Source organism: Corapipo altera, unplaced genomic scaffold, assembly GCF_003945725.1.
Source record: "Corapipo altera isolate COAL_440 unplaced genomic scaffold, ASM394572v1 58, whole genome shotgun sequence".
NCBI classification, from domain to species: Eukaryota; Metazoa; Chordata; class Aves; order Passeriformes; family Pipridae; genus Corapipo; species Corapipo altera.
The window spans coordinates 2,369,343-2,385,314 of record NW_020884898.1 but is presented as its reverse complement, the minus strand read 5'-3'; the positions used below and the strand labels follow the sequence as shown (position 1 = coordinate 2,385,314).

Genomic DNA, 15,972 nt, shown 5'->3' with positions numbered 1-15,972 from the left:
GAGCATACACCTTTGCCAAATATCGGGTGGGCGGGGTTACTGTGCCCCGTGCGCGCTGATTGGTCCAGGGCGTGACCGGGACCCGGTTGCCCTGGGTTACGTGCAACCAAGATGGCGGAGGAGGCCGGGGTGGGCCGGAGAGGGGAGCGGTCGGCGGAAGAGGGGCCGGCGGAGCGCGGCCCCGGCGCGGCCTTTCACATGTTCGTGCTCATGGAGGACCTGCTGGACAAGCTGAAGCTGCTGAGCTACGAGGAGGAGGCGCTGAGGCGCCACAACATGCGGCCGCTCTCCAGGTGCTCCTGGCCCGCGCCGCCTCCTCCGGGCGCTCGCGCGGCAGCGGGAGGGGTCGGCGGGGGAGAAATCCCAGCGGGCGGTCAGAGCCCAGGGAAGGAAGGAGGGCAGGTCCCGGCTGGCAGGTCCAGCCAGGTCCTGGCTCAAGGCAAAACCTGCCAGAGGCACAGCTTCCCGTGTCATTTGGAAGCTTTCCAAACGCCGAAGGCTGAGATGTGATAAGTAAATAGCATTTGACCTTCCCTGCCCCCGACAGGTACTGGATAGCTGCATGCCAAGGTAGCTGTGCAAAAATCAGTTCTACCTAAATTCTAAATAATTCTAAATAATTCTGAGTTTCTTGAATTCAGAGTAACTATTTGTGGGGAGTGTATATTTTTTGACCTTTTACAAAAAGGGTCTTGGATCCATTCTTGTTAAGTCTAGGTTTTCATATCCAATATATATTTGTTTCATATGTAATTTTTTTTTTTTTTTTGATTATGGGAGGAGGCAGGAAACTTGGGAAGTGGGACCAATATGTTCCCAACATCTGCCTGCCCAAATAACTTTCAAATCCATCTTGTCAGGTTCAACCAGGCTCCACAGCAGCGTGTCACAGAGTTAAGCTTTCTATAAGCAACATTTTGGTAGGTAGGGGGAAAAGAGGCAGTCCAGATTATTCCCTTGTTGGGAAAGAGGCTCAAGCATGAGCACAGCGGCTGTAAGTTGGTTCTAGCGAGCTGTCAGACCATCGGAATGTTTGGAGCAGGGAAGCAAACCTTTGTGTACCGTAGTGAGCAGCTGTGTCTGCAAACAGAAGGGTTTGGTTCTGAGTAGCCAGTGTGAATGTGGTTTACTGAGTATGTGATTTACTGCATATGTGGGTTACATTTTCGGGGGACTAACTGTGGTCTGGTTCTACTGACTGAATTCTTGTTAAGACTATATATTTGAATTTAGTGTGATCCAAAGCAGATCTGGTTTGTCTAGGTTGCTCTCCAAAGCAACCCAAGGCACAGTAAGTGAGGATGGGTAGAAGGATCACTTCAAAACGTGCTCCTGATCTGAGCTGAGTGCACTGATTTAGGTACACCAGCTTGTTGCCACTCATGAGGAATGTATGAAGGGGAAGTGCTCGGGGGAACTTGAAATAAAAGGAATTGGATGTATTGCTGTTGTCAAGAATAGAATTTGGGGATGTTAAGAAGAGAGGTGATGTTGCTCTGGAATAATGGCAGGGATAATGCCAATATGTAGAAATAAGACACATCTCGTGAGGAAGTGAAGTTTCCATAAATTTGTTCTCCCCTCCACAAGAGAGTGCCATTCAAGTTTGCATATGGTCACTTGGTGCAAATTTTATTTATTTATTTACTTGCTTATTTTTAAAGCGGCATAGTCATATACCCAAATACAGATACCTTTCTTTGTACAAGTTATTGGCAATTGCAGATTTTTGACTTGGGATTCTTTTGAGCTTCCAAGTATTTTATGATATGCAAGGAATACTTGAATGGATCTATTGCATGGGTTCTCAAGTGGTAGTATTTTTATGAAGTGATGGGATTCTGCATCTCTAAAATGGTAACAGAACTGAGCTCATCATGATTTGAGACTGCTCAGATAAACAACTCCTCCAAGTTGCTCCTCAAACAAGAGGAGTAACTTGGGTTTGTGTGGAAATGCTAATTTGGTGGTGTTTAACCGAGGCTATATAGTGCTGCTGGCAGGAGAGAGGAGTACCCAGTTTCCATTTGTTTCCGTGGAAGTTAATGTTGATTAATAGCTCACTCAAAGCCGGAAACAAGTGAGCTGGATGTAGCAAACTTTATCTGCTGTGATTATGTGTGAAACGAGGCATCCCGAATTTAGTTCAGATGGATTGCTCATTGAGAAAGTCGGGTAAAGAAACTGCTCTGTGGTGCGTGCTGGCCTGTAATGCTGTACGAGCTCCAGGAGCTCAAAATATTTGCCGTTCTTTCTGCTTTTTAAACAGGCACTACTTTGCACTGCCCACCAATCCCGGTGAGCAGTTCTTCATGTTTTGCGCGCTCGCTGCCTGGCTGATCACGAAAGCGGGACGTCCCTTCGAGCAGCCCCAGGAGTGCGATGACCCCAACGCGGTGATATCGAACGTGCTCTCGGAACTGCGGTCCTTTGTAAGTCGTTGAGCAGGCTGTTTTCCCAGGCCTGTGTCAAACATGGGCATCGCCTTCAGAAAGAACTGCAATCACACACTTCCTCCCCTTCCTGCTTTTGTTTGCAAGGACCAGACAGACTTCTCCTATTTATAAGTTTCTACTCTGTTACTTAGTTAATTGGAAGTTTATACAGTCTATACCTACTTGCTAATTTTTTTTAGCACTGCAGAAAACGGTCTTATAATATTATATATGATTCCAATTGCTTTTGTTCTACAAAATGGATTAAACTGGGTTTACTTTTTGTAGTGCCACATATATTGCTCATTTATAGTAGTATAATTTACAGAGATTTTGTCTGGAAAGTTTACACAGTGCATGTGATCCTGCTCCTGCCATAATCAATGGTATAATTCACAGTGAAGGAAATGGTTTAGAATAGTGTTCATGTTTTCTTGTTTTTTTTTGTTAATGAGTAAAAGGTTGTATAAACTGCCAGGAAGTATTGGGATTTTTTTTCAATATTAAAAAAAAAGAAAAAAAACCAACAGTAACAAAGGTCAGGAGAATATATCAACTTACAGGAAGTATGATCTTAGGGAAGATTATACTACAGTGGAGGTGTGAATGATGTTAAGACTATTCTCTAAAGGATTTAAACCATAGCAAACTAATATTTTTATTCTACAGGACAGCAATAAATAAAAATATTTTATAAATAAAATCTGGAGCAAACAAGACAATGTTGAAAAGCTGGTATTTAAGTCTCAGTACTGAAGTTTCTCCATAGCTGTTCTTACCTTGCCAGCTTGTCACTTGTGTGCTTGACCATCCATCTCTCTTGTGGATTCTGACTCATCTGCTCCCTACGAGGATAGTTACCATGTGCTTTAAGATTTCTACACTGCATCTCTTCCTTGGGATATTTTCTTTTCCCTTCTGTTGCCTGACTGGAGCTGCGTAAGGGAAGAATGTGAATTAACATTAATAAAATCTTCATGCACAAGAGACACTTTGGTTTTAGTGTAAAAAAAATCTTATCTCCCTGCGAGGAAACTCGGATCAATGGGCCATTAATAAACAGCACATCTCTTTATTTTAGGGAAGGCCCGTGGATTTTCCTCCCTCAAAATTAAAGTCTGGTTGTGGAGAGCAAGTGTGCTATGTTCTTGATTGTTTAGCTGAAGAAGCCTTGAAACACACTGGCTTTAGCTGGAAAAGGTACAATACACTTTTAAGCATCCTCCCTTATGCATTGTTTTCCAGCAAACAGATGTAAGTTGTAATGGTAAAGACAAAACATAGTAATGAGTAAAAATGTTTTACTTGATGTTTCATGAGATGCAAAATTCAACTAGGCTTGAAGCACTGGGACCAATTAATTCCTAATGCAATTTCACACAACTCAGTCTATTACCAGCAAGCCTGAGTTTGGACCATTAATAGACTTAGCTAATTAAGATTTAACTGATGACCTTTTTTTTGGTCATTTCCCTATGCATAACTCCCTGTTAATCTGACAGTTGAGTTGAAACATTTAATGTCCTTTTAGGTTCTATCAATCAATTCTTAACCTCTTCAACTGGAGGTAGGCACCGTATGATCATGTTACAAGTAGGGTACAGTAGTTTTATTTAATATGAAGGAAATCTTAGGAGAAATTAGATCACGGATAATTTTCAGTGTATGAAACTGTCTTTAAAAGTGTTCTTTATTTCATTCCTTCACTCTGATGGGTTTTGAAATGGATGTAGCAAAGTAGTTTCTACCTCAGAAATATTTTCCTCTTACTTCTGTTTAATACACAGATTCCAATGTGGGCTGAAAATAAGTCTGTGGTGACTTGTGCTTGAATTTTAAGAGGTTAGACCAAAAGAGAAAACCAAAATTTACTCCTCAGATGTCTTTGTAGTATGAATGTACTGTTCTGCCTGGCATAGTAAATAACCCTTACTTTTAAGACAGTCCAAAATAAACAATGCCTTTTAAGGCTGTTAATTTATTTGTTTAAATATGTGAGATGCTAATCACTGTCTCATTATAATCCACACCATCCATACTTCTCATGAAATGTTTTGTTTGTTAAGGAGCAATTTACAGAGGTATTTCCAATTTACTGTGTTTAAAAGCACTGCTGTTCTGTGAATTAATTTCAGGCCAGCATATCCAACAGAAGAGCTAGAAGAAGAAGAAATAACAGAAGATGATGCAGAATTAACACTTAATAAATTGGAAGAGGACGTTGCAGTAGGTTTATGTCATCGCTTTTGATGATACTAGTATTGGTCAGCCATGGGCAAGTTTTTATTCACTGTTCAGTTTGTTTGGCTTTGTTTAAGAAGTCCTTTCTATTAGCTGTTCAGTTTTTTCCCTGTGGCTCCATTCTTGCATCATCAGATTCTCTGTAGTTTTTTGTTGCTTTTCAGATAAGGTTTTTAACTCACAGAGACAGAGCACATCTTCTTATGTGCAGTGGAATCTAACCATGCATTAAAATCACAGAGATTCAGAATTGTTTGTGTTCTACTGATACAAGCTCTTGATGTTAAACAAAACTCCAATCCCTGTTTACAGAATTGGCTAATATTTGGTTAAAATTTGCCCAGTGCTTAATTAATAGAGTGCTCACTATTGTAACTTAGATTTCATGCAAATAGGAAGCAGTAACTTTGGTATTTAGTTCGTCTGAAATTTGGGAACAGAGTAGATGAAGAAGAACAACTGGAAATAGAACGTTTATTTAAAAATACCAACAAAGACCTAAATAAAGGTTGCAGAACTGTTGCTGTAGACAAAGGTCACAGGAGCTCATTGATATACATTCCATGAATGCAATGGTAATAGTATTCCATCATTCATTCTGACTGAAGAGTAAGTCTTTCTGTGTGCTTTGAAATACCTTTTATCAAAAATATGGCAATGTTTGAGGATCAACTGTTTTATTTATTCCTACTTTTTAATTGTAATAATTACAGTGAAGTTGTCATGGCTATGAAACAGCCTATGAAGTACACCTGAAAGTTCTAATATGCTTTTAGGACTTTTTGATGGAAGGATGTTGAAGAGAAGTTCTTTCTTGCTGACTGACTTTTTCAGAAGATTAGTTTTACTAGAGATGGAGTCTCACTGTAAACTGGTAGCTTAATGTGATCACAATACATTGGCATGTTAACAGGCATGTTTGTGAAGTGAGTCTTTTTGCTGTTGACTTAAACAAGATTTTTCTGGAGAGGAAGTTAGCTGAGGACAATAAAAGTGAACATTTCAGAAAGAAGTTAGTTTCACGTCTGATTTCTGCAAAAATTGATGATTCTGTGCAAAATGAATGTAGATCAAAACCAGAATACTGAAAGCTGTGGGCCTGGGAGTGGTCCCTTGCATTGTCAGTAAAAATTACTTGAGGGAAAACCAATTTTCTGGAGTGCTAAGGCCCAGCTATGTTGGATAGAAAATGCCACAGCTATCCCACTTTGTGTTCAATTGCTTGGGAAAAAATAAAGGTCAGAAATGTTGGAAATAGAGTGCCAGTAACATTTTCATATGGTTCTGATTATAGTCCCAATTTGTAGGACACAATAGTCCATAATAATGTAACAGTTGAAGAGTTTACTTCTCTTCCTCCTTTTCTCTCAGTTTTCCTAAGTATTACATTATTTTGCTCATTTTTATTAGCCAAGAAAAATTCCAAACTTTCATACAATATGCAAATATTGTGATGTGGCTGTCTGGTTGCATTTTTATCAGCTTTCAAGTCTCCACAGGAAAAGGTCTTGAATAATTTTGAGAAGAATAAAAGACATTCTGTGTTGCATTTTTGACCAGCCTCAGAAATGTAAGCTGTTGGCTAAAAGGTTTAAGTAGGAAAACAGTCATCTGTCTGCTCTTTTCTGTATCTTGTTAAGGTCTAAGCTGCTTAAATGGGGAAGCAGGCATGAAACAGTTAACCAAAGCACAGATGAAGCCCTTCAAAGAACCTCTGGGTTTGCTCTCAGGTTTGCTCTAGGCCATGATTTTCACAACTAAGGTGTTCTATTGGCTCTTCTGAATGTGTGTGTTAATAAAACCATTGAGGTTTTATTGCCTCATTCCCAGGTATTTTGTTCCCAGGTGGTTTATACCAAGTGGATACTCTAGTTTTAGAGCACCTAGTGGTTCTACAGGGACTAATTATAGGCCAAAGTAAGTTTTCCCCCCCCCAGTCCATTGTTGCTGCCAGTATATTGATATTAGCTGTATCCATAATTGCATTTAGCAATATTTCCTGTAGTTAAATGCTAGCAATGAGGTTCATTGGTTGTTCTTTTGTTTTGATTCTTCTGAATAAAATTGATGGGGCAGAGACAAGCCTAGTCTGTAAATCAGAACTGTAAAAGTTTTTTAAATCTTGGGGAATTGGGTAGCCTGTACTATGTGGCCAGCAGTAGCCAGTGAGGCTGGGTGTGCAAGTAGATCTGCACAGTTTGGTTTCTCAGTTCTGATAACTAGTCTTGTTGTTCTGGTAGGATGGTCTTTTAAGTGCTGCACAAATACATATTTTCGATTTAGCAAAAGATAGTCCCAATCTAGTCACCAGTAATTTCTTGAAAGTAGTCAGGGATTAGAGGTCAAACATGCCAGAAGAGAATAGTGGTCCCTGTTGGTTACAAACTGGGTAAAGAGGAACAACCTCCAAGGTTTTCACTGAGTCTTGAAGGGTTCTTCACTAAGACCTGTGTTATTGCAGCTTTCATGATTTGTCTGGAAAGGAGGTGGATGATGAAGTTTCAGCTTCAGTGGAAAAGCCAGTTAACAGAGGGACAAGGTGTATAAGGGTGAAGTGTATGGGTGATGAGATGGCAGGTGAAATACGGTGTAGATAGATGGAGGGTAATGCACAGAAAATGCATGTTATGGGTGATGGGCTCTGGGCTGATCACAGTCACTGAAGAATGCAATTTTGAGACTATAATAGAGAATTCTGTGAAACTGTGTGGTCTCACAGGCAAGAAAACAAACCAGTTGCCTCAATTTCAATTGTGTTATTCTGAACACTTAAAAATGTGCCATCATTCTGCAACTCCAAATATGTAGTGCAAACAACATCTTGAAAACTATATTCAGGTCTGGGTGTGGTTTGGTTTTATTTTTAAGGTAAAGCTTTAAGAAACACGTAGAAAATTACAGTTACCATACAACTATTGATAATGGCCCACTTGAGGAGAGAGGGCTTAGGTTTAGGGGGATTTTTTTGGTTGTTTGGTTTATTTTTTTAGTACTATGGCACTCTGAAGGAAATATGGGGTAGCTTTTATCTTTCAGCTTGTCCCAGGTATCGTGTCTCTTCATAAGCTCTATTATCATAAACTTTCTATGTCTTGTTTTGCTCAGAAATATGGAATTTAATGCTTCTTGTTCTGTGGTCCTGCAAAATAAAACTATGGAGAAAGATTGTACAATACTTACTGAAGTCTAACTTTGCAACTTTCCTTAAGGAAGAAGAATCAGACAATGAAGAAAATTATATTGACCTGAATGTTCTAAAGGCACAAACATACAGATCAGTAAGTTGTTACCCATCAGTCCTCTCTTGAAAGGTTTTTACATCTGGAGCAGCAATTTGTTTCTATTGATTTAAATCTGAAAATCCCTGCGTAGTCTAAACTTGAAAAAATATTCCAACTGAAATGAATCAGCTTATTTTAAAGGAACCATGTGCACCTAGTTTCTAAACTGAAATCACTGAAGGACTGCTGGACACATTTGCAAGAAATTTTTTGCAGAAACTTCTAGGGAAACATATTAGTTTCTTGAATGTATTTTAATCTCACAGACACATGCAAACACCATTTCTGAAATGTATTGTAACTTCTTATTATATACATTTAATTCTTTTCAATTTTAAGTATGATGTGAAGATATATGTTTTAATTTCTAATCTTTATGAATTCAAAGAAAGCCATTAAAGAAATCTGTTATGTCTGTAGTCTAGATAATTCTTGATATAAATATTTTTCTAAATATGAATTATAATGATTTCTAACAGTTCTCACTGTGCATAACAATGCTATTTCCTATATAAACTGTGATTTTCACACAGGACATGAATGAAACTGCGAAGCAAGAAGAGATTTTACAGTCCACAACAGATGCAGCAGAGTGGAATCTGGAAGTGGAACGTGTGCTTCCACAGCTGAAAGTTACAGTCAGGACCGACAATAAGGTACCTGAGAATGGATTTGTGTGTGTACACATGGTGATTAAAATGTTATTTCAGTCAGTGTTGTTTACTTTCCACTTACAGGTTTTGTCTTTTGTCATGCCAAGACTTGTGAATAAATGGGCTCTCCAGTGCTGTCTTGTCTGAACCTTAGCCACTTACTTTGACCGTAGAAGCAATAATTTTCAGTAGGGTGTTTTTTCAATATTATGTAATATTTTTTTCTGCTACTGACAGAGCACCTTATTTCTGTATATTTACTTCCATATATTTATTTCTGTATATTTGCTCAGTAGAAACTTCTTCAATCCTTTGACATTTCCAATGTATTCACACTTCTGAAAAGTTATACCCTCAGTTTACCAACTATTAAAACATTGTCCTGGAAGAGAGTTGATGAACTTCTTTCAACTGTTCCATTTGTCTGCCACATGAAAGGTTGATTGTATGGAATTCATCTTTCTGAACTTTACATGACAGTAAAGTTGGTCTTTACCTCTAATCTGGTCATTATGTGCTTTCCTTACATTTAGCAAAAAGAAATTTTTCAACAGATTTTGCTTACCATATCCAGATAACTATCTCAAGGAGAAATTCATCATGTGTATAATACCATATGTATATTCATCATGAGTATTTCTCTCCAAAATCTATTTCAAGTAGTCTGGAATGAGCAGCTTAGAAGTAGACATCTACCTTTGGCAAAACCAAACCTAGGACTTATTCCTGGCATTGCCATAAGAATTCTTTCCAGGAGCTTGGGTAGCTCACACAGATCAGTGCAGTATTGAAATCGTTCATTTGTAGTGACCCAGCTACTTGGGGTGTTGGAGCAACCTGTAGCAGTGCAGATCAATACAATACATATACATGAATACAATGAAAGATAATTATATTGCCAAAAATAGGGGAGCTCTCAAGTGTCTGCTGAACTGCTTGCCTGTCTTACACTATCCTGCATTCTTCTATGTGAAGAATTGCCTGGTTCAAACAATTTTTCTGTGATCGTCAGCAAGCCCATCTGTTACAGAGAACATGATGCTTGATTCTCACAGTAAGGAATTAAAACTTAATAAAGACATACATGAAAAATTAAAGCCACTGTAGGATCTAAGGTTTACTATCTTCCAGCTTAATGCACCATCTCTTGGCCATAAGGAATACGTCAAAATAAACATGAAAAGAGCATTATTCTTTTTCTAGCATCTGTGCTTTCATGCTTTCAGAAATAGCTGGACAGAAGTGTTTGGTGTTTTTCCATTTTACAAGAAAAGCATCATATTCTGTTTCCTAAGTTGTGCATGTGAAAATAGTACCAGGAGTGTGTTAATGGTTTAATCAATGACATTGGAAGCTAGAACATATATGTAATGTCTTGTGACAATTCACAGCACCTTTTCTCATCCCCCGTCCCTGAGTCCATGTGTGTTTCCTATGATCTAGAAGGTGGAAGTAATTTTCCCTCCTTTGATTGTGTCCCATTATCAAAACCAGGTATTTCTGCCTCTTTCATTTCTTTCCATTCTTCTCTTTGTAACAGTAAAGGCTAAAATAGAAAGGGAAGAACTGATAGTCTGGAACTGTTGGATTTGGACATCTGAAGCATTAATTTTGTCTATGAATAAGCTGAGCTAGTGCAGCTACATTCAATATTTTCAGTATTTGTGTCCAGAGTGTTTTCTAGCAGAAATAGTCCCATGAAGATCAGACTGTCAAAAGCAGAGCTGCTATGGTGTCAGTGAGGATGTCAGTGTTTGTTTATTGATCTCAGTGTCACATGACATTTAGGAGATTTACAGATTGTGTCACATTGAGCAAGTGCCTCTGGCTATGAACAAAGCAGTGGCAGGATGATATGTGGTAATAAATAAATAAAAGAGAACTGACTCTGCTTTGCCTACCTGCCTTTGTTTAGTAACCAGAGGATAAAAGTTGTACTTACCTGTGTTTTAATTTGTGACATCTTTTTTAGGATTGGAGGATTCATGTAGATCAAATGCACCAGCATAAGGATGGAATTGATTCTTCTTTGAAAGAAACTAGGGTATGTCTTGTATGTACAGATTATTTCACTGATCTGTCAGCATTTTTATTTTCTCTTTTATTTGATATGCACTAAGAACTAAACTGATCTCTTTTTCCTTCATGTTATTTGTGCTACTGCTGTAAAACGAAAAAGGGTAAGATATGATAATGATGATTAGGGACAGTGTGACTGGCAAAATACCTTGTGGGAAAGAGTTGTATGTGTGAGGATTAACAGGGGTATCAGGATTCAGTAATGTATGCATTACCATAAGTACATGCTGACTGCAGAAGGCAAAATAGAATAATAGAATCTGAAAATAAGTGCTGATAAAAAAACCAAAATACTCTCAAGTACTGTTGCTGGAGTAACATACATTGAGATTTGTGATGGAAGCAGTAGAGCTTGAAATATGTGTTTTGGAGTTGGGCAAACCAGTTGGGAATAATTTTTTGTTGGCTAAACACAGCATTTCTGTACTATTTTTCTCTCTTACTGTAGGCTTCCATATCCTTTCTTAACTACAGCACCATTTCAATACTCTTTGTGTACTGTCTGTATACTGTCAACCCACAGAATGTGATTTTCTAGGGTTACCTTGACAAGCTCCATAATGAGATCAGCAGAACATTGGAAAAGATCAATAGCAGGGAAAAGTACATCAACAATCAGTTGGAGCACTTGGTTCAAGAATACCGTTCAGCCCAAGCCTTGCTGAGTGAGGTATTGCTGGTCTTTTGTTGTTGCCTTCTCTAGTATTAAGTTGCTATTGAGTGAGGGTTAGAGGCCAAGAAGAAGTGGAGTGAGTATCTATGAATTTTGCTGTTGGATATAAAGCAGGGGACATGCTGATTTCTTGTAAAATTATATTTTTCCTAAGCTAAACTAGCAATTTTTATTCAACTGTTCTACAAGGCAAAGTAAATGTTTTTTCCCTGAGTTTTCTAAACTGAGTTCCTGTTTTTTCTAAATCTCTTCCCAGTCTTGAGCAGCTAGTAAATTGCTAGTTCTGTTTTCCCTGTGCAGGTCACACATCTGTCAGACTGGAGAAGCTACAGTCTCAGTCCAACATCCATCTCTTAGACTAAGTACTTGTGCTATTGTGCACAAAGCACTCTGATTGCTTATTTGCTTTGTTTAGGTTTTATGCCAGTAGAGTGTTGTCTGAGAAGCTTTTTGATACCCTAGTTGGGAGGCCTGTTTAAGCTCCTGTTTGTGACCATGAGGACAACAAGATTTACAGGATTTGACCTCTGTGCTTCTGTTTGCCTTGCTGTTAAACTTTTAAATATCTTCAAGATAGTAATTTACTGTTGACAAAATACTATTCCAGGCTCCGGAATTCAGTTCTGTTGTGTTCTGGCAAATTTTCTTTATGTTTATTTCCTCATGTCAATGATTAAAAAACATACTCCTTATCTGGTGTGTATTTGGGCAATTACAATTTTGAAAACTGCTTTTAAGTTTTGAATGATAGTCATTACAGGGGCTGATGTTTTAAGCCTGTCCTCATTTGTAAATGTCACTGGGACTTTGTGGGAGAGTTTCTGGAATTGGAACATGTGAGAGCAAGTTTTGGTGTTTTCTCTGAGCTATCTGCATATATCTCTTCAACTCTGTCATTATAGCAAGAACCATGTTTCTTTCCAGGCTAAAGAGAAGTACCAGGAGGGAAGTGGAGGAGTAACTGAAAGGAGCAGAGTGCTTTCTGAGGTAAAACATATCTTATTTTAAAACAGTCTTCAGAGAGTTGGTATTTAGTATTTGGAGTTTAATGAAACCAGTTCTTTCTGATTTGTTCTCATGTTAAAGATTAATGTTTGTTAAGGAGAGGTGATCTAGTCCAGTCCCTAAATTTTAAACCCAGGCTGCTGATGATTTTTAACTCCTGAATTGTGAGCTCAGTTTGTAAGTGAGGGTAAATGTTCTGTATTTTATAACCTACGTCCTAGAATTATTGAGGAGTAATAAGTCATATCCATAAATTCTTTGGAAGAAGAAAAGCTTAGCTATTATTTTTAGTTCAAATTAACAATTTGAAATTTTCATCTTCCAGGCACTTAAAAGCGATATTTGGCTAAATATTAACTGTTTCCATACATAAAATTATACCCAAATCTGTTTTTCTATTGTGGGGGTTTTTTACCTTTAAATCAGTGCTCTGACAAATTCAAAGAAAAATCTCCAGACTTCTAACTGCCTCCACAAGTTGAATATTTTATGGCATGTCATGTAGAATTATGGCCTGATTTCCAAATACTTCAACCCTTTGTCCAATTCTGAAATTATTTTTTTAATGGCTCTGTTTGGGTTTGAGCAACCCACTTTATTTATTAAACAATAATGTCTCTGGAATAAGTAACATAAAATAGATTACACGTTAAGAATGTGCTGGAAAATGTGGAACAAGTTTGAGCTGTTTTAGGATAGAATAGTTCAGTTGGAAGGGACCTACAGTGATCACCTAGTCCAACTGCAGTAGGTAATACAGCAGTTTAATGGGAGTTTTCCAGGAAAGATTTCTGAGCATATGAATTCTGCAGAGTTAGAGCTGCTTTCTGTCTCACTCTCAAGGAAGTAGGTTTGAAAAAAAATGTATTTTACGTTGACTTGAGATTTATAATGTGTTTGTGCTTTGGAAGCTGATAGACTGATTAGTGATGATGAATATATTAGTGGTTGGCATCCTTCAAACTATGTAGATGCAGTGGTGCATATCTGAGATAAACTAGACACGTTGGATGTTCCTGCTGATGCGCCTTCAGTGCAATCAAACCTCAGCCCACTTGGTGATACTGTTACCACTGCAGGTGTGTGGTAATGGTTCTTTTTGGTTACTGAAAAGGTTTATTGAACCCTTAATAAAGGGCTGCTTTTATAGAAAAAAATATTGAGTTATTACCTTGACTGTACCATAGAATGATATATTTGGTTTTTCTTCGTTGTCTACAAAGGCACACTGGGCAATAGATAGTCAGTGCTGAAATGCATTTTTATTCTTCATACCTGTACCTGTGCCAGTGCCAGCAGGCTTGAGTGCTGCACCTTCTTGTGCTGCAGTGCTGTTTCTCAAGTTTCCACTGTAAGATGCTGAAGTCCTGACACTTCCAGAAGGGGCAGTGGGCATGGCTATTTGGTGAATCTTGGTCTGCAAGGATATGGATTCCTATCTTCTTCCGTCCAGCATCACACTGAGACACTTACATTGTTGTTCTCATTCGGGATGCACAGACTCTCAGTAACACCATGCTGTTTGTTTAACTTGCTACTCTTTTTGCTGTAATTTTTTACAACATTAATGTAGGTAAAGTTAAATTAAAATGTTTGGAAAAATTTTTTCCTCTGTATTCAATAAGAAAGATGGATTATTTATTTTTTTTTAACTAATGCAGTTATTCAGCAGAGACTTTTTTTTTAACTTGACATTCATCTGGTTTAATTAAGAAAAAATATCTATTTTAAGATTACAGAAGTATTAGAGAAAGTAAAGCAAGAAACAGAAGAGAAAGGAAGCAGCATGACTGATGGTGGTAAGTATGTTTTTGCTTCAAACCAAACACTCTTTTTCTTAGTGACAGGTATATAATTTGTACTTGATTAAAGAAAAATAAAACAAGAGCAATTACAAGGAGCAGTATGATGCAGCAGCAGCATAATAGTGGGAAGTGAGGGATTAGAAAACAAAGTGTGGAGCACAAATTATTTAATAGCTTTTCACAGGTAAGATGACCCTCTATCGAAGGTGTCTTCTGTTCTCTACCAAACCTCAAGACAGGTATGGGGATGAGGCTTCAGCTGAGCAAAACACATAATTGAAAAACCTGTCTTAGTGTTGATGCAAATCTTTATGAAGATCTTAGATGTCAAGAAAAGAGCAAAATTATCATTGCCTATTTCTGTCTTTGCAATTTTTGCATATTAAAAATGATGTATCAGTACAATCATGTCTTTAGAGTAGAACACCCTTTTGTTCATTCAGCTCTTCAATTTTAAGGAGTGAAGTATAGAAAACAATGCTTTTATGTTAAGTAGCTGTCAAGAGTTGCACTGTTTGTCTTTTTTTTTGAACAGCTCCTCTAGTGAAGATTAAACAGGCCTTAACAAAATTGAAGCAAGAAACCATTCAGATGGACATACAGATTGGTGTCATGGAACACGCATTACTCCAGTCAAAGCTGAAAGAGAAGTCCAATATGACTAGAGATATGCATGCAACAATGATTCCAGAAGCCACAGTAGGTGCCTATTAAAATTATTTGGACCTGACTTGGTTTGCCCAAAATACAGTTTTCTGCCATTTGCTTTTTTGTGAGTTCAGAGGTTTCCTTTTTGTTGGGAGAGGGGAATTACGTTTTTTCTTGTTCCTTTTTAACAAGATGCTTGTCATGCACTTTTAAGAAGTAACATTCACACTTTGAACTCAACATGGAACCATGTTTAGTTTTGTGCTGTAAAGATTTACTGCAGATCTCTTCCAAATATACAAATAAATTCTTATTAATGAAGATGTCTCTACTTCACTGGAGAATGTTATGTAGTGTGGAAGGTCTGTAGAGTGATACCGACAGCCTGCAATTTTGATACTCTACAGTGCTGAAAGGAAATTACTTGAAAGGAATGTAAAATGTCTATTATTGCCATTTACATAGATTTAGTATAAAGTATTTAATTGATGAAATTGAAATAATACAGCATTACCTTTTCTAAAAGGCTGGGTCAAAACTGATATCAGCTGCAATGCTGCCTTTAACAGCAGCAATGATATCAAAATCTATTTAAGACCAAAGAAGATGGAAAGTACTGTTTGGGAATTACTGTGGCTATCTAATTGTTTTCCATGTGTCATCACTGTTTCAGTCAGTTTATATTAGCATTGGGTCAAATGCTGCTTTCATTTATAGTATGTAGTAGAGCTCTGTGGACATAATTTGGATTATTCTTGTTTTCTGTTCTTTTGTCAGAACACCTAATTTTGAACTCTGGGAAGGAAAAATGTTGCCAAATCTAGTTGAGTAATATGGAATGAGAAGAAAAATGTAGGAGGAAGGGGTTGGAAATGTTATGGCAACAGGGGAGCTCGCTTTGTCTTAGTAAATGTGTCAGCAGGGAGTGATTCTAGATGTTATTGGTAATGAAGGAGCATGGAACAAAGAAATAATCTTATTAAAGTACTACTACATCATTTTGGTTCCTGTTGTTCATAAGCCATGGACAATATTGGTGCAATTCCAGTGATATTAAAATCCTCCCCTAACTATCATAGGCAATTCCCTTCATCTTACAATCAATTTCTCTCACTTAAAGGTGACCAGTATTTTGTAGAATCAGTGGATCAG

At 37.8% G+C, this 15,972-nt stretch overlaps 1 protein-coding gene across 1 annotated transcript; it reads left to right on the top strand.

The window, feature by feature from the left end:
- The first annotated feature begins 81 nt into the window (after positions 1-81).
- On the top strand, positions 82-15,141 carry IFT57 (intraflagellar transport 57). The gene is made up of 11 exons (XM_027648602.1): positions 82-293; positions 2,270-2,432; positions 3,517-3,635; positions 4,571-4,661; positions 7,886-7,954; positions 8,491-8,613; positions 10,583-10,654; positions 11,228-11,359; positions 12,287-12,349; positions 14,100-14,166; positions 14,708-15,141. Exons 1-11 carry the CDS (start codon positions 112-114, stop codon positions 14,884-14,886), a joined length of 1,260 nt encoding a protein of 419 aa, XP_027504403.1. The 5' UTR covers positions 82-111; the 3' UTR covers positions 14,887-15,141.
- Positions 15,142-15,972: the final 831 nt, after the last annotated feature.